Source organism: Gopherus evgoodei, chromosome 11 (assembly GCF_007399415.2).
Source record: "Gopherus evgoodei ecotype Sinaloan lineage chromosome 11, rGopEvg1_v1.p, whole genome shotgun sequence".
NCBI lineage: Eukaryota > Metazoa > Chordata > Testudines > Testudinidae > Gopherus > Gopherus evgoodei.
This window is the reverse complement of record NC_044332.1, coordinates 7,068,734-7,091,991: the sequence shown is the minus strand read 5'-3', so window position 1 is coordinate 7,091,991 and position 23,258 is coordinate 7,068,734. Positions and strand designations below refer to the sequence as shown.

The following is a 23,258-nucleotide window of genomic DNA, read 5'->3' as shown; positions in this document are numbered from 1 at the left end:
CGAGCTAATAACTCCACTCTGCGGATGACTAGCACTTAGGGGGTGGTGTAGTCATGGCATTATTTATATCACCTGTTGGCTGGCAACCTCACGCAGGGTTCAGAGCTGGAGTGGCCCCTCCCCTGCCATGGGCTGACAGCTTGAGCTGGGGGGTAGGGGACAACCAGCTGTCAGTGCTTCACTTCAGTGGTGGAGTACTCCTGGTGAGGACGCACACCACCGAGAGAAGGAGGGTAGTGTGGACGTGAAAAACCACAGTAATTACTGTAGTGGCTGTACTTAACTTAAGTTGACTTAATTTTGTAGTGTAGACGTGCCCTACTGTGGAAGAATTTGTGTAGTGCTTCTCAGAGGGAGACATAACCTGCCTTTGTTACATACATGGATTACAGCAGGATGCTCTGCAGTTGTACACAGCAGTGGCAGAATGCACACGCTGGTGTGGCTACTGATGCGTGTGCCTTTTGTAAATGCCATGGCCAGAAGGGACCATTGTGATCATCCAATCTGACCTCCTGTACAACACAGGCCAGAGACCTGCCCCAAAGTAATTCCTAGAGCAGAGCTGTTAGGAAAACAAACAATGTTGACTTAAAAATTGTCAGTGATGGAGAATCCTCCGTACCCCTTGGTAAGTTGTTCCAATGGCTAATTACTCACTGTTCAAAAAATTATGCTTTTTTCCCAGTTTGAATTTGTCTAGCTTCAACTTCCAGCCATTGGAGTGTGTTAGAGCTTTCTCTGCTAGACTGAAGAGCAAGTTATTCAATATTTGTTCCCCATGGAAATACTTATAGCCACCTCTCAGCTTTCTCTTTGTTAAACTACAGAGACAGACTCAAAGAGCACAATCACTACAAGGCATATTTTCTAATCCTTCAGTCATTCTCATGGCTCTTGTGTAGACCCTCTCCACTTTCAGTATCCTTCTTGAATTGTGGGCACCAGAACTGGGCACAGGATTCCAGCAGTGGTTGCACCAGTGCCAAATATTGAGGTAAAATATCTTTTCTGCTCCTATCCAAGACTCCCCTGTTTATATATCCCAGGTTTGCATTAGCTGTTTTAGCCACAGCATCACAATGGGAGGTCATGTTCCGCTGATTATCCAGCATGACCCCCAAATCTTTTTCCTGGGAACTCATGATTTTGAAAGAGTCTCCCATCACGTGAGTATGGTCTATCTTCTCACATGGAATTTAGCCAGAGACATGTCCCAGTGTTATGGGCACTGCTAGAAATTTAATGATGAATTCCTGAATTAGCATAGTCGGGGGCTTACTGTTAGTAAGTTGTAATGTTTTATGAATGTTAAGGGGCCGTATCTTCTCCCCCATAGCTCTATGTTAGCAAGGACTCCAATCTGGGAGGACTTTCTGATATAGTGAAACGGGGGAAAAATACCAGCCTGTCTAAACAGCCTCTGTTTAAATGTTGCCTGGAATACGATTCTGCTGCCTTCATTTGCAGAATGCTCCCAATGAGTAGCCGTTTAGCGGAGAAGCCATGAGCAGAGACTTCAGGCAGGGTGTTTAGTAATAGATTATTGATTTGGAGTCAAAAGTGAAAAAATGTGACCGTCTTTGACCAGAAAGGATGGTGCAGATGCATCCCCTGAAGCAGCTTCTCAAGTGCACAAAGCAGTGTGATCATTACCTACCCTATCGTGAGGAAAGCGCTCTAGGGCAGTGCCTTCACGCTGGTTCTCAGAGCTGCTGGGCTCCAGGGGGTTACTTATTTTTTAGTAGGATTGCCTCAGTTGAAGTTTGTTTTTACAGAGACTTCCCTCTGCTGTTTAAGTGAATCCAAATATTTATTCCAGTGTCTCATCCAAGTGATAGATGAAGTGGAAATAACTAACTTTTCATCCTCAAGTTAATTAACTTAAATAACGCCAGTTTAATTTATGAGTTTAGCAACCCTTGTATTTGTGGTATGCTTTGTGCCTCCCACTGAGATCAAATCTGGGTGGCATTTCTCCTTCGGCTGTCTGGCCGTCTGGAGTTGGTGCTAGTGAACTAGGCACAAAATATGTAGTATCTCCAGTGGACAACTTTCCTCCAGCTCCCTGGGGGCAGTAAGAAGTTCTTCTTCGAGTGCTTGCTCATGTATATTCCACAGTAGGGGTGTGTGTGTGTGCACCACGTGCACTGGTGCCAGAAATTTTTCCCTTAGCAGTACCCATGGGGGGGAGCGCCGCTGTGACCCCTGGAGTGGCACCTCTATAGCACACTATAAGGGGAGCTGTGTGCTCCCCCGCCCACACCCTCAGGTCCTTCTTGCTGCCAGTGAAGGTGCATTGGAACTTCTTGCTCCAGCTTCGCTGCAGCCTTTCTTGTTGATCTTAACGGTACTTTTAGCTTGTTATTAGTAGCTCGTAGAAAGTAGTTTTCAGTTGTTAAAGTGGGCCCGGGACATGCCCTGTGCCCCAGGCTTCAAGTCGTGTGACTCCTGTTGCCATTCCGTGCCAAGGAGTGATCCGCATGCTGAGTGTCTCTGCTGCTTGGGCAAAACTCACATGAGTGAATGCTGCAAGATCTGCAGGTCTTTTAAGCCACAAACTAAGAAAGAGAAGAACATCAGGCTTCGCACTCTTGTCATGGAATCGGCACTGGCTCCAACTCTGGTACGCCGAACGGACTCAGCGCCAGGCACTGCATCGTTGGTGCGCAGCGAAGCCCCCTCTCCCAGACAGCACCGCTCCCCTTCCAAGAAACAAAGGAAGATCTCGACTTCGCAGCGGTGCCGAGAGAAGGAAGGGGGAGAGGCTGGTCCCGCATTGGGCAGCCCTCAGTTCCCCCCGGGCTCAACCTCCCACTCGTGCTGAGTGGAGAAGCCCAGCAGTGTTGATACACCCCTCTCCTGCGGTCCGGATCCCATCGACACTGGAGGCTATACAGGCCGCTCAAGATGTTTCAGCTTGCTGGTGCCTGGGGCACCACCAGTGGGGGCCCTGGTCCCACGGCACACCGCCGCTAGGTGCTTGACAGGCCTCCCCGGTACGGTACAGCTCTCACTCTGAAGACTGCTCTGTACCTCGTTCAGCACACAGTGACAGGTCCACTTGCAGCTCGCATCCACCACCCTCGCCGCCATCCAGGTTACCAGGTTCAGTGCCGTCCGGGCAGGAATCTTGGGGTCCCTCCACTCCAAGCAGCAGCAGACGCAGGCACAGAGATAGGCATCAAAAGTGCTCCTTTTCACGATGCAGCTATCGTAGCCGGTCTCGGCGCAACCGATGTCAACACTCCCGCTCTGTCAGACATCACACACAAGGCTCCTGCTGTGCATCACCGGCACCATGGCACCGCAGCTCCAGGTGCTGAAGTGAATCTCGGAACAGTACTTCCAGGGGGTACCAGCCCTCGACATCGAGGTCTCGGTCCGTGGAAGACGGCATCATAGGCCCCATCACTCCCACTGCTCCTATGTTACCATTTGGTTGGTGGTTATCTCGGCCTCAGCATCCAGCCTCCCCTCATGGGGCCATACCGATCAGCCAGACCAGATAATGCCATCTAGTCCACAGCATGGACCCAGCATGGCAGGGACAATGGTATCAATGGGCACCATGGCTGCTGATGCCCACCCAGGTGGGAACCTGCTCGGTGGTCAGGACATCTGAGGCCCCATCGGCCTCGCTATCTAGGCCAAGGGACAAATCGACAGATCATGAGTCATCAGCTCCGCGCCTGGACTCCAACCTGGGGGTTGATCCACTGGCACCGGCTGTGGCCCACAGCCCCGTGCCAGCCTCCTCTCCTGCACCAGATGATACCATCACGGCACTGCCGCCCTCTGCTCCACAGAAGGACTTCAGGGCGCATCAAGACCTGCTAAAGTGGGTGGCGTCAAGCCTCCAGCTGCAGGCCAAGGAGATGGAGGGCCCATCTGATTCCCTCTTTAATGTACTGTCCCCCTTGGTGCTGGGCCATGTGGCTTTACCCCTTCACCAGGGAGTAGCCAACATCTCCAATGCCCTATGGTTAACTCCTGCCTCTCTGGCCCCGATTTCCAAGAAGGCTGAGAGGAAATATTTTGTGCTGGCCAAGAACCATGAATACCTCTACTCTCACCTGGCACCTAACTCTCTGATGGTGGAATCAGTGAACCAGCGGAAGCAGCAAGGCCAGCCCATGCCCACCTCCAAGAATAAAGGCGCCAGGAGACACGACTCTTTTGGTAGAAAACTTTAGTCTTCTTTGAGTTTCCAGCTCAGCGTGGCCAACCATCAGGTCTTACTGAGCCTATATGAGTTTAATTTATGGGAGTCCCTGCCGAAATTCGAGCCACTCCTCCCAGAGCGGGATAGGAAGGACTTGAAGATATTGGTGGACAAGGGGACAATGGCAGCCAAAGCAGCCCTGCAGAAAGCGGCGGACACGGTGGATACGGCGGCTTGCTTGATGGCCTCTGCAATCTCCATGCTCAGGGCGTCGTGGCTCCTTCTGTCCGGCATTTGAGATCGCGTCCCTCCCCAACTCCGACAGAGGGGAAGGAGGGTGGGATGTGGAGTAGACATGAGCAACACATCTCAAAGAACACCAGTTACAGAACAGGTAACTGTCTTGTTTATTTGCTTCTCATTGAATCTGAGTAAGGATGTGGATTTCTGTTCTGTTGATTTGTAGCCCTTGTCTGTGTGGCAGCTAAGTGGGCATTCATGATGTTGAAACGCATTAATTACAATTTAGTTTAAAAAATGGAAAATAGTTTTGCTCAATTGAATTTAATTCAGGCAAAAACTAGATTAAATAAATGACTTCAGAATCATGCTCCCGAGCGAAGCAAATGTTTGACACCCTGTGGGGAACCACCGAGTGATCACATCCGGGCCCTAGGTGGGAGTGGCAGGAACTTTGAGAAGAATCACATGGAGCAGTTGGAAGCACCACACCAGGCACAGAAACAGCGGGCAACTCAGTCAAGACAACTAGACAGACGGCTGTGGTGTTCTTCCCGAACTGGTCTATATAGTCACACACAGAACCACCAGTGCAAACTAGAATTGTCAGCATGTCCTCAAAATCAAAATGACTAGCACCGCCTTTATCAGTGCCCCTGCCATCCTGCTGGTAGTGGTGCTGCACCAGTGGGACATTTCCCCGAAAGAGCTTGGAATAGACATAGCCCATGGGGAGGGAGGGAGGTGGAGGCATGTTACTGGGCTGTGTTGCTGGAGCAGAAGGTGTCAAACACACTGACGACCCAAAAATTGGGGGACTGGTGAAGAGTGAAGACGACAAGTTGCTGGTTCATTGCAATCTGAATTGCTTGGTAAACTGGGCTCAAGTAAACAATGTGCATTTTACTCTGGGTCAGTGTAAATGTGTACATCTAGGAACAAAGAACATAGGCCATACTTACTGGATAGGGGAATCTATCCTGGGATGCAGTAACTTTGAAAAAGATTTGGAGATTGTGGTGGATAATCAGCTGAACATGAGTTCCCGGTGGGATGCCGTGAGCAAAAGAGCTAATGTGAACCTTGGATGCATAAACAGGGCAATCTCGAGTAGGAGGGGAGAGGTTATTTTATCTCGGTATTTGGCACTAGTGCAGCTGCTCCTGGAATCCTGTATCCAGTGCTGGTGCCCACAATTCAAGAAGGATGTTGATAAATTGGAGAAGTTCAAAGAAGAGCCGGGAGTATGGTTAAAGGATTAGGAAAACTGCCTTATAGTGATAGACTCATGGAGCTCAATCTCTTTTGTTTAGGTGACTTGATCACAGTCTGTAAGTACCTGCATGGGGAACAGATATTTCATAATGGGCTCTTCCATCTAGCAGTGAGAAGTATAAGATAGAATGGCTAGAAGTTGAAGCTAGCTAAATTCAGTCTGGAAATAAGGTACATTTTTAACAGTGAGAGTAATTAACCACTGAAACAGCATGACCAAGGGTCATGGTGGATTCTCCATCACTGACCATTTTTAAACCAAGATTGGATGTTTTTCTAAAAGATCTGCTGTAGGTACTATTTTGAGGAAGCTCTCTGGCTTGTGTTATACAGGCAGTCAGACTAGATGGTCACAATGGTCCCTCTGGCCCTGGAATCTACAATTGTATGTATCTGTGAACGCCAGCCAGCCTCAGTATCTTCAAAGCTGTGTTTACTTTGGTATGGTTTGAACGGTGCATATCAGGACAGCTGGTTTGACATGTCCCATCCCCAAATCATTCAGGCTGTAGCACGGCTCTTCGTAGGGTTTCAGGAATGCCGTCTGAGCATGTGAGATTGGGTTCCAGCAGGGGGAACGTTTCTACGTAACCACATTTTATTCATGTCACTGACTGTGGTTTGAGACGATAACGAGGAGACGAAAAAGCCGGCAGAGTGCTGTAACAGCACTTGGGGAGCACATGAAAGCTGGACTAATGCTTGCTAGCAGAAAGCCTTTCACACTGTTCAGTCAGTGTCTCCTTGTGCCAGATCCTTGGTTAGGGTTTAGATAATGATGATGAATCATGTGCTATTGAGCTCAGTCAAGGAGCGTTTATCTGTGAACGCGTCAGCATGAGGTGCTCTTCCCTGTGTAATAGTCTTGGCCAGCACTGCCTCCTGCTCAGGGATTGTGTACACAAGTGGAGTGCAAGGAGAATTCATCCAGAATAACCCTCCACAAAAGCGTAAACGACTCAATTCCACCTCTCTCCAACACCTGGATATCGCCTGGCCTGAGTTCTGCTAGCGCTGCCTGCGTGTAATTAATGGACATGATAATGCTTGCAGTACAGCTGGATAAGTGAATCTTTTAACTCTCTGGGGCCTCTCTGAATTCAAAGTTGCCATATACTGGCCCCAGAGCAGGGTCTCTGGTATGTTTCAGAAACCAGTTACCTTGCCCACAGGGGATCCCCAGCCTACCCATGGGCTTGTGCAGCCATCCAGCTGCCAGCACCTGTCCCCCAGGCACTCTCCATGTGAAGTGGGAGGAAGCTAGTGCCAGCCCAGAGCACAAAACCTGGCAGACTCTAGAGCTGACAACAGGAGTGGCCAGGGGTCAGGGCAAGGCATCACTGGGCAGGACATGGGGTGTCATGACAGGCAGGGCGTCACTGTGGGTGGGGCGGGGCATGGGGTGTCATGGCGGTCAGGGCGTCACTGTGGGCGGGGCATGGTGGGGGGGCATGGCGAGCAGGGCATCACTGTGGGCGGGGCATGGTGGGGGGCATGGCGGTCAGGGCTTCACTGTGGGCGGGGCGGGGCATGCGGTGTCATGACGTGCAGGATGTCACTGTGGGCGGGGCATGGTGGGGTGTCATGGCAGGCAGGGTGTCACTGTGGGCGGGGTGGGGCATGGGCGGGGTGGGGTGGAGCAGTGCGAGTGGGTGCAAGAAGGCTCAATGAAAGCAAATACTTTTTTTTAGTCCTCCCTGCCTCTGCCCCTGCCCTTAGCACCCCTCGCCATCCTCAGCAGGTCCCCATCCCAAGACCCTTCCCCTCTTTACCCTGATCCTGCAGCTCAGTCCCTGCATTGTGGGGGAGCACCACTGATGTCACAGCTGCAAGGCCCCCCTCCGAGGGAGAACGAGGGCCCAGCTTGGGCCTTAGCAGCAAACAGGCAGAGTGGCTTCTAGTCAGTTCCTTTCAAATGGTCCTTTTGTGCAAACAAAGGGCTCGCTCCTGCACCCCGTCTAGGTCAGCTGGAGTTGTCCCAGTGACTTTGGTGTGTCAGGATCAGGACTTCAGACAGCATTACTGAAACGTGTATTCCCTAAGCGTGTGTGTGCACACAAGTGTGTGTAAAGCACACACGTACGGCGTGGGGTATGAGAACAGCCTGTGTAAAGAGCTCTCTGCTGTCCTTGCAGCTCTCTTACACACCAGTTAGTAACATTTGTCACCGCAGCCAGAGCATCTTCCATTCTCTTGATCTGCGAGTTCAGAGCATTTTCATGCAGAAATACACACCTGGTACAGTACTGTGGTTGTGCCCTGCAATGGAGCTCTTTGGATAGTCATTTAATAAACGAATTGACAACGTTTTACGCTTCTGTAGTGGGTGACTGTTCGTTAATTCAGCCAGCTCTGCGTAGTTCATGCTGAAGCCACTTACGGCCTTTCCTGAATGGAGAGAAACAACATCCAGAGTGAGCAGAGGAGAACATATGTTACCTAACGGAGATCAATCATCAGGCAAATATTAATAAATCCTGTATAGCAGGTATTCAGTGACTTCTCATTTGTGGATCATTTGTCAGTATCTTCTCCTAGTGGAGACCAGAGAGTTCCAAGCTCTTGTGCAGTGACGTCATTCAGCTTTATGGCTGGAAGACCGATTGCTGAACTCTCTGCAGCTGGGGTCTGGTGCTGGGTGATCATGCAGGAGTGGCTTTTTGGAGCAGAGTTTGTTGTCCTGAGTTCTATAAATCTGGGCTTTGCCTGTGTACAGTAGTTGTTAAAACTAAGTAAGTGGGAAGGAAGTGTGGGTTATAATAAACACAAGTGGAGGCCAGTATCAAACCAGCACTAGGATGTAGCTGTTTATTTAGAGAGACAGCACTGAGGGAGCCTTTTTCCAGCTCTGAGGAGGAAGAAATCGAAGTGGGTCAGTCCCAGTCTGTTTCCATGTCCCCCGAGTAGGCACTAGGAATAGAAGTGATTGAAAAACGAGGTCAAAACTGAAGTCTGGCTCCTCACGCCATCCGGAGGGGTCTAAATAAGGGTTTAGGGCCCAAGCTGCTCCCTTTTTCCAGCCATGGCTGCTGGGCCCCAAATAACTTTCTGCCCCAGGCCCCGGATGGGTTTGCCTGCTCCATAGGGGTGCAGGGAAGTGAAGCGGTTTGGATCAGAGCCCTACAAGGGGGCCTTATTCAGAACAGGATGGGAGCTTTGCCAGCACTTCCTGGCTGTTCCTGCGTGTGGGGGGGAAGGGGACGCCTGGGGTGTCCGTCCTGCCCAGCTCCCTCCCTCAGTGTCTCAACCAGCAGAGCCCTGCATCCCCCACATGGAGCTGAGTCCCAGCTGGCACTGTAGGATCTGTGCCTTGCCTGGCTTTGTGATGCACCTTCCCTGTCAGGGGCCCTGGCCTGTCGCTGACCCTCCCCAGCGCCTGAGCACAGCCTTTCCTCTGCTGCCTGGGCCTCTCCCAGACTGCCCTTCTCGCGCCCATGCCCCACTGCTGCAGGCAGTGCAGGGGTGCTAGTGGAGCTGGCTCCTGGCCCTGTCTTAAGGCACTCACGGCCTCCAGCCCAGAGCGTGCAGGCCCAGAGCTGTCTCAGCTGCCAACAGCTTGTCCCTCCTGGGCAATGGCAGGCAGACATTTCCTTTCTAATCCAGGGGCCCGGCGTGCTCCTGCTAACATCGCCTGCCTTGGCGCCAGCGGGTCCCCCATGGGAGCAGGAGACATGGCTGCAATCCGCCGCTGCTCTGAATGGCGGTTCATCAAGAGGGGTGGCTTCTTACAAGAGAAGGGACCTTCCATCCCAAGCTGCTCACATGGCGCTGTGGGGCGTGGGCTGGAGAGCCAGCTAGGCACCCAGTACTGTCCATCCTGCCTCCAGCTGCTGCCTCGCCATCGAGCTATTACCCAAGAACTCCTCTCCGTGCCAGCAACTGCTGTAGTTGCTCTGGGTTGGAAGGTGGTTGCACATGGGAGGCGGTGGGGGCAGGGGAGGCATGGAAGGCAGTGTGTACAGGGGGTGCATGTCCGAGGGGGTTTTTGTGAGGATGGGAGGGAGGCAGTGTGTACAAGGGGTGCACATCCGAGGGGGTTGGTGTGTGGATGGGAGGGAGGCAGTGTGTATAGGGGGTGCACGTCTGAAGGGTTTTTGTGTGGATGGGAGGGAGGCAGTGTGTATAGGGGGTGCACGTCTGAAGGGTTTTTGTGTGGATGGGAGGGAGGCAGTGTGTACAGGGGGTGCACGTGCGAGGGGGTTGGTGTGTGGATGGGAGGGGGAGGCAGTGTGTACAGGGGGTTCACATCCGAGGGGGTGGGTGTGTGGATGAGAGGGAGACTGTGTGTATAGGGGCTGCAGGTCCAAGGGGGTCGGCGTGTGGATGGGAGGGGGAGGCAGTGTGTACAGGGGGTGCACGTCCAAGGGGGTTGGGGTGTGGATGGGAGGGGGAGGCAGTGTGTATAGGGGGTGCACGTCTGAGGGGGTTGGTGTGTGGATGGGTGGGAGGCAGTGTATATAGGGGTTGCACGTCCGAGGGGGTTGGTGTGTGGATGGGAGGGGGAGGCAGTGTGTATAGGGGCTGCACGTCTGAGTTGGTTGGTGTGTGTATGGGAGGGAGGCAGTGTGTACAGGGGCTGCATGTCTGAGGGGGTTGGTGTGTGGATGGGAGGGAGGCAGTGTGTACAGGGGGTGCATGTCCGAGGGGTTGGTGTGTGGATGGGAGGGGGAGGCAGTGTGTATAGGGGGCCGCCTTTGATCCCCTCATGTAATGGCTGCGAAAGTGCAGGTGCAGCCAGAACCCACATCGCCCGCTGCTGCCAGCAGGGCCGGTTGTGATGGGGGAAGTCAGCTTGCAGCGTTGGCGCATGAAGCTGGCTGCGGTGCCGTCCTTGGCTCTGTAGTAAGAGCTGCATTGGATCAGGCACCCTCCCTCAGAGAGGTGCCCTGTGGCAAGCTGATCCGTGGATGCAGAGGAGCTGTTTCTACAGAGCCCTTTTATACTCACCCCCAGCTCTGGCTTGCCCAAGGTGCAGCTGGATATGACTGCTCAGCTCTAGTTTGCATTGGTTTGCCTTGGCAGGTCCGAGGAAGAGCCCCAACCCACCACATGGCTCTGGAGAAGCATTAGGAGCCTTGGATTCCTTAGCGGTTGGGGAAGAGCTTGCACGCCATTCTTTCCAAGCACGTGGGCTACTGAAATCAGCAAGGGACAGGGCTGTGTGGGGGATGCACACGTGAACACGGGCAGCATGCAAACACCACAGTCATTTGCCAGCTTCAGATATGCAGCTCATGATGTCCTCTTCCCTAGGGTGGCAATTCCCCCCTGGGCTGAGGACTGGCCCGAGGCTCACGTGCCTGCCAGCCCTCAAATCAAGTTGGAGTGGCACTGACATGATGCACAGTCACAGTGCTGGCTCTCTGCCCCCGGGTGCATTGGGCCCTAGCAGAGAAGAGTACAAGATCTTCTCTGTCCACGTCCCAGACCGATGGTAGCAGTTCCGGCCCTGACTTTATCTCATGCATTGTCAATAATAGTTCTTAGAAAACAGTTCATACGTGTTTTCTCCCTTGTAATTTTGATCTCTGGCATGCCACACTTGTGAGTCGCCTAGTTGGCAACTGGAGCGGGTTGGCCAGTGGAAATGGTGTCATCTCTTTAGCACAGTTGAGAGTTTGGTGCAGAGAGTGAAAACCATTGGCATTTCTTGTCCTGTTACTTCTGTTCAATGTGTGAAACCTGACATAATTGAGAGTTCAATTTATGACAAAAAATGAGGTTCCTGGTTTTATCTGCTTTTATTTCACCAGAAAAATCGACCAAATCCATTGTTCTTTGTTGTGTAACTAATTCACTGTATCTCGTCGCATTCCACTGTAACACGTGATGGTAAAAACGCTCCCAATCACAGAGCAGTTATTGTCAATTTGGGCGATTACACTTCACAATGAAGAATTTTTTGTATGAGGAATGAAAAAGGCCGTCTTTCTCCGTGGGCATGGTCTTTCTCCCTGCTTGTGCCACAGGATAACTGCAGCCTGTATGACCCTGCTCCAGCCTCTTTTCACGGCCTACACTTGAGAGACCTGTCAGGAGTTCATTTACAGTTTGGAAGCTGAGTAAACCATGGCCCTAAAACTGGTGTGATTCCCATGTCCGGTTTTTGTGGATATGAGGCAAGTCCTTAAAAGTTGCAGTTGAAGAGCACTAAACCCCTCAGAAAATCGGTGGGACTCTGCCATTTCTCTTTTGGAGGTTAATATGGTTTTGGAGGTTAAAATTCAAAATCTGTTGTGGTGAGATGGGTCACAGCTGTGAGGAAACATTTCAAGCAAGGTGAATAAATCCTTTAACTGCTTGCTAGTTCCATAACATAGACTGTGGCAAATTGGGTTTGTGGGCAAGCAGGTTTCATATCTTCCCAAGCTAATTGTGCTTCATCACAGCAATTTGCTGACTTCTTAAATTAGGGAGAATATAGTTCAAGAGCCAGCGACCTCACTGCATATTGTGTGAGTAGAGCAGGGGTAGGCAACCTATGGCACGTGTGCCGAAGGCGGCACACGAGCTGATTTTCAGTGGCACTCACACTGCCCGGGTCCTGGCCACGGTTTGGGGGGGGAGGGGCTCTGCATTTTAATTTAATTTTAAATGAACCTTCTTAAACATTTTAAAAACCTTATTTACTTTACATACAACAATAGTTTAGTTATATATTATAGACTTAGAGAAAGAGACCTTCTAAAACATTAAAATGTATTACTGGCACACGGAACCTTCAATTAGAGTGAATAAATGAAGATTTGGCACACCATGTCTGAAAGGTTGCCGACCCCTGGAGTAGAGCTTGACCAATAGTGCCAATGAGAATGAAGAGCTGATTTCACTGTGGCCCACACAGTGCAGAGAGGAGGCGGCAACTATTTGGTGGTTGGAGAGGATGGGCTCATTCCATCCTTCCCCCAAAGCTTTGAAACTGAGCATTAGTGAGAAGTGTCTGGAATTCACACCACAGAACTCCTGAGAAACAACTCGATTAAACCCAGAAGTTTGTAGTGGGTGCAGTGGCTGTGTTGGCCCTGGTTTAAGAAGTCAGCAAGCCACTGTGATTAAGCACAGGCTCTGTTTCACTGAGAATATATCACTGCAGGAGAATCGCAATCAGATTCCTTGGACTTTATCCCCGGCCAGTTGAAATTGAGGCTGCCTTTGGTTATCTCTGCCTGCAATTCACATTGTGAACCTTTCCTACCAGCCAGTCAGCTAACAGGCCGATGGCCACTGTCAAGTGGCAATGGGCTCTGATAACACTCTCTCTCACAAGCTACCCACGATGGCATTGTTTGCTGGTGATGATTGCTGGTATGTATTTTCCAGGGGATGATTGCAGATCTGAAAGTGACAGGTGATCACCAGGCAGCTGATCTCCAGTGTGAGGAGCAGGACGAGGATACTGATGTGGTGAGTGCTGTCTGCCATGGCTCAGTATTCTAGCTCTGGTTTGATTACACAGAGGGGTGTAGAACTTACCTTGGTTCCAGCTGTTAGCAGATCGCTTGCTGGAAGTTAATATGCAATTTACCACAAGGGTCACGCACCCCAAATGTCCAAAAATTATGAGCCTGACCCCAACAAATCATGAGATTGGACCAAAAATCATGAGCTTTAAAAATATATAGATTATATTGTATGGTTTTGGTCTGCTCTTTGATGTGTGAAATCTCTCTCCCCCGCACCTGCCCCTGGCTCCTGCCATACCAGATACAACCGCTGTTGTGAAATAGCAATGCCCAAGGGAGTGGGGAGAGTGGGCAGTGCAGTGTCCTCACGCCCAGACAGGAACTCCCATGGGCACTCACCCTTCTCGCTTCATCATCCCCCATTCCCTTAAGAGGTCAGACGGTAGCAAAGGAGATCTGCCCTACCCCAGTGCTTGCTGGCTGGGGGGTTGTCCAGGATTTCATGGAAGACTAGACCCCAGGTGGTGGTATTGCCTCCTGCCATTGCTAATCGGCAGGTCTTCTCCAGCTGCTCCCCTGGGCCCTGAGGCTTGCCACGGCGGAGGAAACAAGCTAACCAGCTACTAGTGTCAAGTGACCGTTGTGAATTTTAGTTCCTAGCCAAAGCCCCCTCAGTGCACTGAACCAGGGTGAAATCCTGGCCCCAGTGAATTTATTTGCAAAACTCCCATTGACTTCTACAGAGTCAGGATTTCCCGTTTTGGTTTTTTTATTGAGTCATGTTAGTGAACAGACTGTACCACTGGTGGGATCAGCTGACTCTTTGGGCTTATAAATCCTTGTTAGAATCAGTGTGGGACCCCAAGTGAATCCCAGGACAGGCGGAAATGTGAATCCCCTTCTCAGCAACGAGGAGAAGGATCTCATTGCTAGGCAGTAAAAGCCGGTTTGAGACGCACACTTTCCACCAGGAGAATGTGGGGCCTGGGTTTTATTTCCAGTGGGAAGTGGGCAGAGCAGCCATTGCTGTCGAGTACCCTGAGCAGAACACTCGGGCATGCTGGATATGTTTGCTGACCGCGTCTCCCTCCCCTCCCTTTGGAATGATGTAGGCATCTGGAGATTTTGGAAGTGGTGCTGAAGAAAGGCCCCACCTATCAGGAAGGAAGCAGGTGAGTCTGCGGCTGTGGGCCCAAGGGCATTCCTTTCCAGCTTGGCTTTGCTTTTCCCTTCCAGGTACAGGCCCCATCAAACCTGGCTAAACACTACATAAGCAGGCAGAGGGATGGGGGCTGTTTCTATGAGGCCTTCTCTGCCTCCTTCACAGTTGTCCTTACTGCTGCAATGGGCAGCAGAGAGTGGGTGGGGGGGAGCTGGCAGTCATTCTGCCAATGGATGGTTGGTCTTCCCAGGTTAAGATGAATGATGGCTTGGGGTCCTGATTTCTCCCTTTCCAGTCAGCCCAGAGGTGCAGGGAGTAAACGCCTTGTTGACATAAACTTATGTTTTCTGTGATGTGCTCCTGGGCCACAGCCTTTATCCTGTGGCTGCTCGTGTCCATTTCCCCTTACCCCCCACCCCCATCTCGTGCCATCAGTGAAACCATTGGGAAAGGCGCAAACAGCACGGTGCTTTACCCTGGATCGTGCCAGCTGTCCTGACCGCGTCTCCCTGATGCACTGAATCACAGAGAAGTTCCGTGCCTGTAAATCAGATTGTATCACACGTAGTGGATCTGGAACAAAAGCCAACAGGGCATCTGAAAACTGGCTGAGAATCTGAAGAGATTGGTAACTGAATCAGAGCTTTCCTTTAAACCAGACCCCCAAAGGCTTGCAGTGTTAACTCCCTGGGCTAGGAATTGGCTGTCTATTCAGAATAGTGTCTAATCTCTCCCCTTCATGTTACCTACTGCTGTATGGCTGCAATAGAAAGCCCACGCCTGCTGCTGTTCTCTGCCGTTGCCCCGAGCCAGGTGTCCCTCCAGAGGAACATCCAGGAAGCAGGCTGTTTTAGGAGTTTGTACAGATTGCAAAAACACACACATGCTCTTAGCAGCCACTGGCCTGATCCACTGGGTTGTAATGGGAAAGCGTCTGTAACGTATGTAGTACAGGTACTGTACTCCCTGATCAAGAAAGTAGGGTGCACAACTGCCTTATCTGCTGCCGTGGCATCATGAATCAGCCCTGAATTACTGTAAAGCCCATTACGCCTTGAAATTTTAGTTACCAGGACCAGATTTCATTCCATTTCCAAGAGTCCAAAGAATTGTTAAGCCTTCTCTTTCCTCCGGATGTGCATTAGCACCTGGAAACTTGCCTTTTACCATCACGAGTTCAGGTTTCAATCCAAACAGTGTGTCTGAGTTCTGAAGGATAGGTTTGGAGGGCAGGGGGGACAATGCAGTGCGCTAGTGCTTTGGAGCAGCTGAGAAGGGTGGATTTGAAAAGGACTTGGCGTTTCCTGCTTGTGGTGTGTTCTGTGGTTGAGTGTTGGCAGTACTCACGTTCATCGACCTGCGGAGCCTCCAACAGAACATCTGTAACTCTGGCCCCAGTGCTGCAGCTCTGTGCCGACCCTCTCCATCAGCGGCTTTGCTCTGAAAAGTGACTCAGTACAAATGGTACCAAGACAGTCTGCTTTCTTAGTGTGTTCAGAGTCACGTGTGCCAACCTACCGAACCCTGCTGTGTGCATCCCCGATCGCCCTGCAGAGACAGCACGTCTGTGGGAGTTACAGAGCAGATTGGGTGTCGTCTTGTGCTGCCAAAGAATTGTTTACGTTCCAATCAGTTAAAGCTGTGCAAAGCTACTGCAGTTCCACAGCATCGGATATCAGTGAAAGCTTGATATGAGGTCAGCTGGGTTGCATGGCTTTCACTAAGGGCCTGACCTGGCCCACTGTTACTTTACTACTGATGGTGATGCCTGGCTTGTGTGTCCCAGCTCCAGGTGGTTTGCAGGGGTGGCACAAGGAAAAGCACAGCACTCTCTGGCCATGTAGGCAGAACACGTTTGAGGTGGAAATCATGGAGAGGCAGTAATTTTGCAATCCCACAAAGCCATTTTTAGAGGAGCTTTGCTTGGCTGAACCTCCCTTTCCCAGTGTCCTTCCTGCAGGATCTGCCTAAAGGAAGCGAAAATATGATGACTGGAATGGGCCAAGTATTACATTGGCATGGCTGCTTGCTACTGAGGACAGTGAGGACTTAGGCTGTGACATGGTGCCTGGCTTAGCTACCTCAGCAGGATTGGTTATGCTGAGGTTGACTGGTGCACCAGGCATGCCTCACTGAGGAGATGGCACTCTGGGGCATGTTAGCTGGATGGTGGCATATGGTAACACTTACCCGTGGACACCATTGTTCCAAGGAGGCCATCGCTGCTTCCCTGTAGAGTAGTGGTAGTGCTGGCGTTTTAAATGCTGTATTCCCCGCCCCCCCACTCCTCCCCCGGCTGACAGCTGGCTTCCCCCCTAAGAGTACGTCCGAACACACGGTGGTGCAGCTAGAGGTCAGTTCCCGCCGATGACAGCGCTCTCGAGGGTACCATGTTTCTGAGGAAAGGGGCATGAGAGAGAAACTTCCCTCTCACTAAGATTCCTCCCTGCCCAGGGGACAGTGCACTCAGCTGGGAGCCAGAAGACTTGAGTTCTACTCTGACATCGCTCTACTGGTGTTTGTGTATCTGTGCGCGTGAGAGCCCTTAGCACTCAGCTGTGCATGGAGCCTTGCCCAGAAGGCAGCAGGTGGTGGTATTCCTCCATTGTACACGTAAGCCAACTGGGAGTTTGGACAAGTAAACCAGGGGTAAGGAGCTGGTATTACCTCTGCATAGTGCCTTGGCGAAACCATCACTGGAATCCCAGTTTGGTCTCCACACGTCAGAATGGACATTGACCATTGGAGAGTGGTCAGAAGAGAGCTACAAGAATGATTCATGGTCTGGAGAACCTGCCTAATCGTGAGATCCTGACGGAGCTCGATCTGTTCAGTTTATCCAAGGGAAGTGAAGTGGCGACTTGCTGGTGGTTTGTACGTACCCACGTGGGGAGGAGATTTGTGATGACTGGCGGCTCTTTAGCAGACACAAAGAGAACCTGATCCAGTGGCTGGGAGCTGAAACTGGACAGAAATCAGGTACTCATTTTGGGAGTGAGGGAGCTTCACCTGGGCAGCTTTCCCAGGGTTCTCCATCGCTGGGCTCTTTAAATCAAGGCTGCATGTCATTCTAAGAGACCTGGTCTAGCTTAGCCACCACTTACCGTGCAGGAGTCACTGGGCTAGTCTTCAGTCTGTGTTCTGCAGGTCAGACTAGATGATCATTGTGGTCTTTTCTGGCCTTGCCTCTGTGACATGCACCCTGTGCAGAGGGCTGCAGAGAGGGGCAGGGAGAAGCCAGGTGTGCCCCATGCTGGGCAGTCTCCAGCTATATACTCTGCTCCCTTTGTGCTCCTTGGTGGAATGAGCAGAGAAGAACAGGACAGAGAAACTGACGGACAGCCTTATGCTTGTGGCCTCTGGGGTGGAGAGCTGGAGCTGCTGGGGTTGAAAGACTGGCACTCGCTGCAGCCCAGCCTTCATTTTCCCACTTCACAGCTGATGTTTTCTCCCAGAATGCTTTGGATGCTGAATTCGGTATGTAGGAGATGAGAACTAGGAGTGGGCCGGCTGGAAAGCGGTCTCCGGGCTGTGAAACACTGGCAGGAATCAGTCCTGTCTACATCTTAGATGTCAAATGCAGGAGAAAAGGCAGGATATTTTCCCTCCACTGGAAGTTTATTTGAGGGGGTGGACCACAAAACAGGAACATTTCTGCAAGCCAGACGTAGCTGACAGCACTCCCCGCAAGACAGGGCAGATGTCCTGTTGCCTTACGTTTGAACACGGACCACCGACGCCATCCAGTGACTGGACAGGAGTAATGGCTATAAGTAGTTCTCCTGGGCTTTCTTCCAATCCAGTGCAGTACATAGCACCATTCTGAATTCCCTTATACACACCAGACTGGATCCTGCAGTCCTTCCTCAGGCAGAACTCTCAGGGTGCTTTGCTGGCACTTTGCTGGAATAAGGACAGCTGCTTTGGGCCCACCAGCAGCAGCAGCATTTGGTACAAAGTTCAGGGGGAAACCAGGGCTGTTGGCTCATCAGGGCACTCAGAGCTTTCTCCTGTCTTTAGTGCACTGTGCATATGCATTTCTGGGGCCAGAATGGGTGTCTTCATGGGTCCCCTTTTAGTGACAAATGTGGCCATCTCCTTTTTGTTTCTGGTGGTTAACTCTGGGTTTTAAAGCCTTCTTTACAATGCAGTGTTGCTTTGCAGCACTAATATAAATAGTAACTTGGGCTGTGGATTCTCCATCCCTGGCAGTGTTTAAATCGGGGTTGGGTGTTTGCCTACAAGACCTGCTCTAGTACAAACAGTTAATTCAGAGTAGTCCCATGGCCTGGGCGATACAGGCGGTCAGACTAGATGATCACAACAGTCCCTTCTGGCCGTGGGATCTCTGATTCTGTAACTCCCCGTTACTCTTTGTAACCACCTCCAGTAAGCAATGAAACAAGTGCTTGTGCCACTGCCCAGCCTGGAATGTCAACGGGCCTCACTGTGGGCTGGGCCTCATCAACTGCACAGGGAGTTTTGTTCTTGAGCATTCAAGTTTCTTCCCCTCTCTGGTCTTGTGCAGGGGATCCCAGCTGTGTCGCGGCTCCCGGAACCTCCACCGGTCACTTCTCCCCCCACTGCTGGGGAGACAGTGGGGAAAGTAAGCGTGGGCTCTCAGCTGCCAACTGATCAAATCAAAGTGGAAGGACTGCAGCAAGTTTCTACAGAAGGTAAAACGTGCATTTGCCCCTTTGCCACCCAGCCTGCAGAGATGTTAAGCAGGGGCAACGTCTGCAAATGACCTGGAGCAGGTAGAAACTAGAAATGCCTCAAACTTGAGCAGCTGGCTTGAGATAGGCTAGTGGAGCCACCTGTTCCTGTGGCGTCCCCGAAGCAGGGGTCCTCTGTCCGGAGGCTCATGCAGGCTGCTGCTGTGGAGCCTGAGGAATTTGTATCTGTTTGGGACAAGTGTTCAATGTGCCAGTAGCTAGAGCCATGCAAAGTGGTGGAGTTGGCTGAAGCTGTGAGCTCCCTCCATGTCTCCATGCTGCTTGTTCAAGGGGGCACGAGAGTAGGTCGGGGGGCTGTACTACCCAGCACCTCTCAGATACATCAGGCTGAGCCTCCCGGGAGGGACTTCTCACAGGGCCTGCCTGCTGTATCTGTTGTTCTGCTGCTGACGCAGGGATCTCAGCTTCCCCCTCTGTGGGAGTCTGTGGGGAAGCCCTAACGCTGCACTTGTGACCTCACACGTGGCTTTTCCTCCATTTCGCTTTCTGAGGCAGTGAGGTCCACATCTTTGAACACATAGGAACCATTGACAGTTGGTAAGATTGTGCCTAACTCCCTTTGTAGAATGGGACCTAGACTCCTAAATCAGTGGGGCCCAGATTTAGTTGTTGCTGTGAGCAGCATTGCAAGGCCCAAGTCCGTTGTCTAGAAGGATGGAGAGATGAACAGCCTGGGGAAGGGGGTCCCCCACCAGAACTCCCCGGCTGTGCTGCCATGAGGCAGCTGGGAGCAGCAGCTAGCATACGCGCTGACTTCAGGGGTGCTCTGGGGCTGGAGCACTCACAGGAAAAAATAGTGGGTGCTTAGTACCGACTGGCAGCCCCCTTATCAGTGCCTCTCGCGGGCATGCAGGAGGTACTGGGAGGGAGAGGAGTGGGAGCAGGGCATACTCGGGGAAGGGGGCAGAACAGGGCAGGGCGGGGGCTTGAGGGAAGGGGTGGAGTGGGGGGTGGGGCCTGAGGTGGAGCGGGGGTCAAGCATCCTCTGGGAAAGGCCAAAGTCAGCGCCTGTGGCAGCTGGTGCAAGCCCCATTAGCGGGTAAGTGTCGGAGAGCCCCAGATTGCCCAGCCCTCACACACGGGTGTCCTCAGCACAACGCGCTGTGTGTGGTGTGGCTGTCCCACACCCCAGCCCTGCCCGAGCAGAGCGGTCAGCACTGGCCAGCAGGGCCCTGCATCCTCGCCTGTAACTGCACGTGGCTCTTCATTCCAGCCAGGGTTGGTACAAAAGGTGAAAAAGGGGCCCCGGGAGAGAAAGGCGAACATGGCCCAAAAGGAGACTCCGGATCCGGCAGGGTTCTAGCGACCGGCAGCACCAAAGGCGACAAGGTCAGTGGTGATACTTTAGTGCTTCTCTAGCAGCTTCATCCATGGGCTCCGAAGCACATCACAAACCTCCCCTCACCACAGCCACACCAGGACACTCACCCCTTCCTCCTGCCTCAGTGGGAGAGTCCCTGGAGCCCCTGGCTTGCCTGGCACCCCTCGTGTGCAGTGCAGCAATGGAGCTCAGCAGGGACAGCCTGGCTTTGATGAGGGGAACAGAGCAGAGACCTGGTCATGTCAGTATCCAGCCTCTGGCTGTGCCGCAGACCCAGCAGACTGGGCACTGCTAGCGAGGATCGGGGAGTGAGGGAAAGGGAGATGACAGGCCGTAAGGAAGAGCCAATGAAGAAGAGACCAAGGGCAGGGCTATGACCTGGGACAAAGAGCAAAGGCGTGCGGAGGGGCTTGTCAGGCACAGCTGAGCAGTTCCCCCTCCTGCAGCTAGTGATGGTGTGAGGCGCTCCTCAACATCCTCCCATTCCAGGGCCTCAATCTGTGCCAGAGCAGGCAGTGTCCCTCACTGCTCCTGTGCTCTGACTGCAGACCAGCTCCCCCCTGCTCCCTGTGTCTTTCAGGCACGGCAGGGCTAGGGCAAGAGAGGCTCTCTTCTCGAACAAAGCAGCCCAGCCCTGCAAACACTCGCTCTGGACAAAATCCCAGCGCAGCTCCCACGAGCGCATCCCCCGTGTTTAGTGAAGCAGTGTATGGGCAGAGTCTGTCCCCATGCATTGTCAGATGAGCATGATGGGAGCAGCCCTGCCTGGTGCCGACCGCCTCCAGCACCCACTGATGTCAACAGGGTGGCCGGAGCACTCCCCTGCAGGCTGGATCGAGCCCTTGGTGAAAGACTCCTTCACAGCAGCTGTGCATGTGGGGGCCAAGCCGATGTTCCTACCTCTCCCAGGGGTGGTACTGTCCAGGCTCCAGCAGACTGAATTGCACTGAACTCCCCTGTACGTTGCTGCTCCGTGGAGCTGTCCTGGGAAGCACCTGGCTCGGCTCTAGCTGCGTGTGCACTGTGTGTGCTGTCAGGGGAGCACGCGACATGACTTGCCGTGGGTTAAGGAGCACGCCTGTCAGGTGCAATGACGTTTTACTCTTTTATTCTGCAGGGAGAAAAAGGAGACCTGGGCGTTAAGGTGAGCGCAGTGACCACAGGGTGTTGTATAGAAGGGGGGGTTACAGGCAGAGTGCCCATGAGCTGTACTCTCCCAGGCTAGTGTTCTCCGCAGGCACGTGGCATGGCCTTCGGCTGTGCTGTCCATGTGTCGGTGAGAGGCACTGTTCCCTAGCTGTGCAGACTGACTAGACAAGTCATGTTTCCTGTGGGGCCTGAGGGTGTGGGTGCTGAGCAGCCAGAGCACCGGCTGGCTTCCAGGGCTCAGTGTGTTGGGAAGCCAGGCCCAGGTTCGCACAGGAGTCCACTGGCTCTGGTTTGTTTGGCTGGTGCCAGTGCTGAGTCGGACCCTCAGAGGCAATCGCCCAGGAGCAGATCCATGGGGCCTTGCTCAGTTCTCATGGATCCCTCACTCCCCTGGCTTGGCATCGTTGCCTCCCACAAATGTGCGTGTTAAGCAAGTCCCTGTGAGACCAGCTGGCAAGCAGCCCAGGCCATGGCAGGAGAGAGAGGGAGCGTACACTGATGGCCACTCGGGTGCGACAGGGCCTGGGAGAGGAAAGCTGGGAGTGACACCAGAGCCAGGCAGAGCACCTGTCTTTCCACAGCGGGCGTCTGGCATGGTGCTATCTCACAACAGACACACTGCCTAAGCTCACAGCTCATAACCCTCCCCGAGCATTCAGGAGCGGACTGGATCACTGTCTGCTGCACTGGAATCGCTGGCTTGGCGTGGCCCGTGGCAGTATCCAATACCGTGGTGGTGGTGATTGGCACTGTCTCAGTAACAGAACTGGCTATGTACCAGGCCCCTTCCTGCCGTGTCCTACTCCAAGGAGCCCTCAGGCCAAGAACGGAGGCTGGGGCAGGGGAATCAGCCAGTTCAGCCTCTGTGTCGGAGGTGGTGGAGGGCGGACGGGAGCTCTGGACTCTAGTGTTATCGGCTGCACATCCCAGGCTCATGTGTGCGCAGCCGGAGCCAAGCCAGGGAATCCCAGAGGCGAGTCGTTCCTTCTCCATGTGGGACTGGCTGAGGGAACTAGCTGGGCGTTTTGTATCACCCCTTGGGCTCATGCTGGCCCCAGCCAGCTCTGCGAGGCCAAAGCCTGGCGTTTCCAGGGCCCAGCATCAGGGCAGAGCGAGGCAGCAGGAAACCCTGGGGATCCCGGCCGCAAGCAGTGCCCAGGCCAGGCTGGGGAGCGCAGCTGGTGGCTCATGATTTCCCCTTTCATCCCCAGGGAAGTGCAGGATTTGGGTATCCCGGCTCTAAGGGTCAGAAAGGGGAACCAGGTGCCCAGGGATCTCCCGGCCCCGCTGGCCCGCCTGGGCCCCCTGGCTCTACGTTGCAGCGCCTGGACGGCTCTGTGGTGGAGCAGGTCGCCGGGCCTCCAGGACCAACAGGTCCCCCAGGGCCGCCCGGGAAAGACGGCCTCCCTGGCAAGGACGGCGAGCCTGTGAGTAAACCTTCAACCCAAGCAAGCTGGGAGCTGCTGGGCTCTCTCTGGGATGAGGGGCAGCAAATGCCCTCCTGTCCCAGGAGATGCCAGCAGAGTGCTATCGGGACCCTGCGATGCTGGCTGCAGAGAGCTCCCTCTGTCCAGCTAGGGCCCTGTCACGCTCCTCGCCGGCCCTCCCCACATAGCCTGTCCCTTTGCATCCTGGCTACGGCCTGGGTCCTGCTGCATTGCATCTGTCCCCTATTGCCCCAAGGCTTTGCAGCCCGGGACCCTGCCTTCCCCCCGCTGCCACCTGCTCCGTCCGTCACTCTGTCCCCATCTCCTCTCCCTCTCCAGTGGTCCCACCTGAATGAGATTAGAAAGCTCCCCTTTCTCCT

The 23,258-nt window shown here is 53.0% G+C and overlaps 1 protein-coding gene across 1 annotated transcript in view; it reads left to right on the top strand.

The window, feature by feature from the left end:
• The window catches only part of COL18A1 (collagen type XVIII alpha 1 chain), a 105,883-nt gene that overhangs the window by 32,132 nt on the left and 50,493 nt on the right, over positions 1–23,258 (top strand). Inside the window, 6 exon segments of the mRNA XM_030580507.1 lie at positions 13,001–13,084; positions 14,196–14,255; positions 18,774–18,921; positions 20,195–20,310; positions 21,420–21,446; positions 22,663–22,878. Of these exon segments, the coding sequence (XP_030436367.1) occupies positions 13,001–13,084; positions 14,196–14,255; positions 18,774–18,921; positions 20,195–20,310; positions 21,420–21,446; positions 22,663–22,878 (651 nt within the window).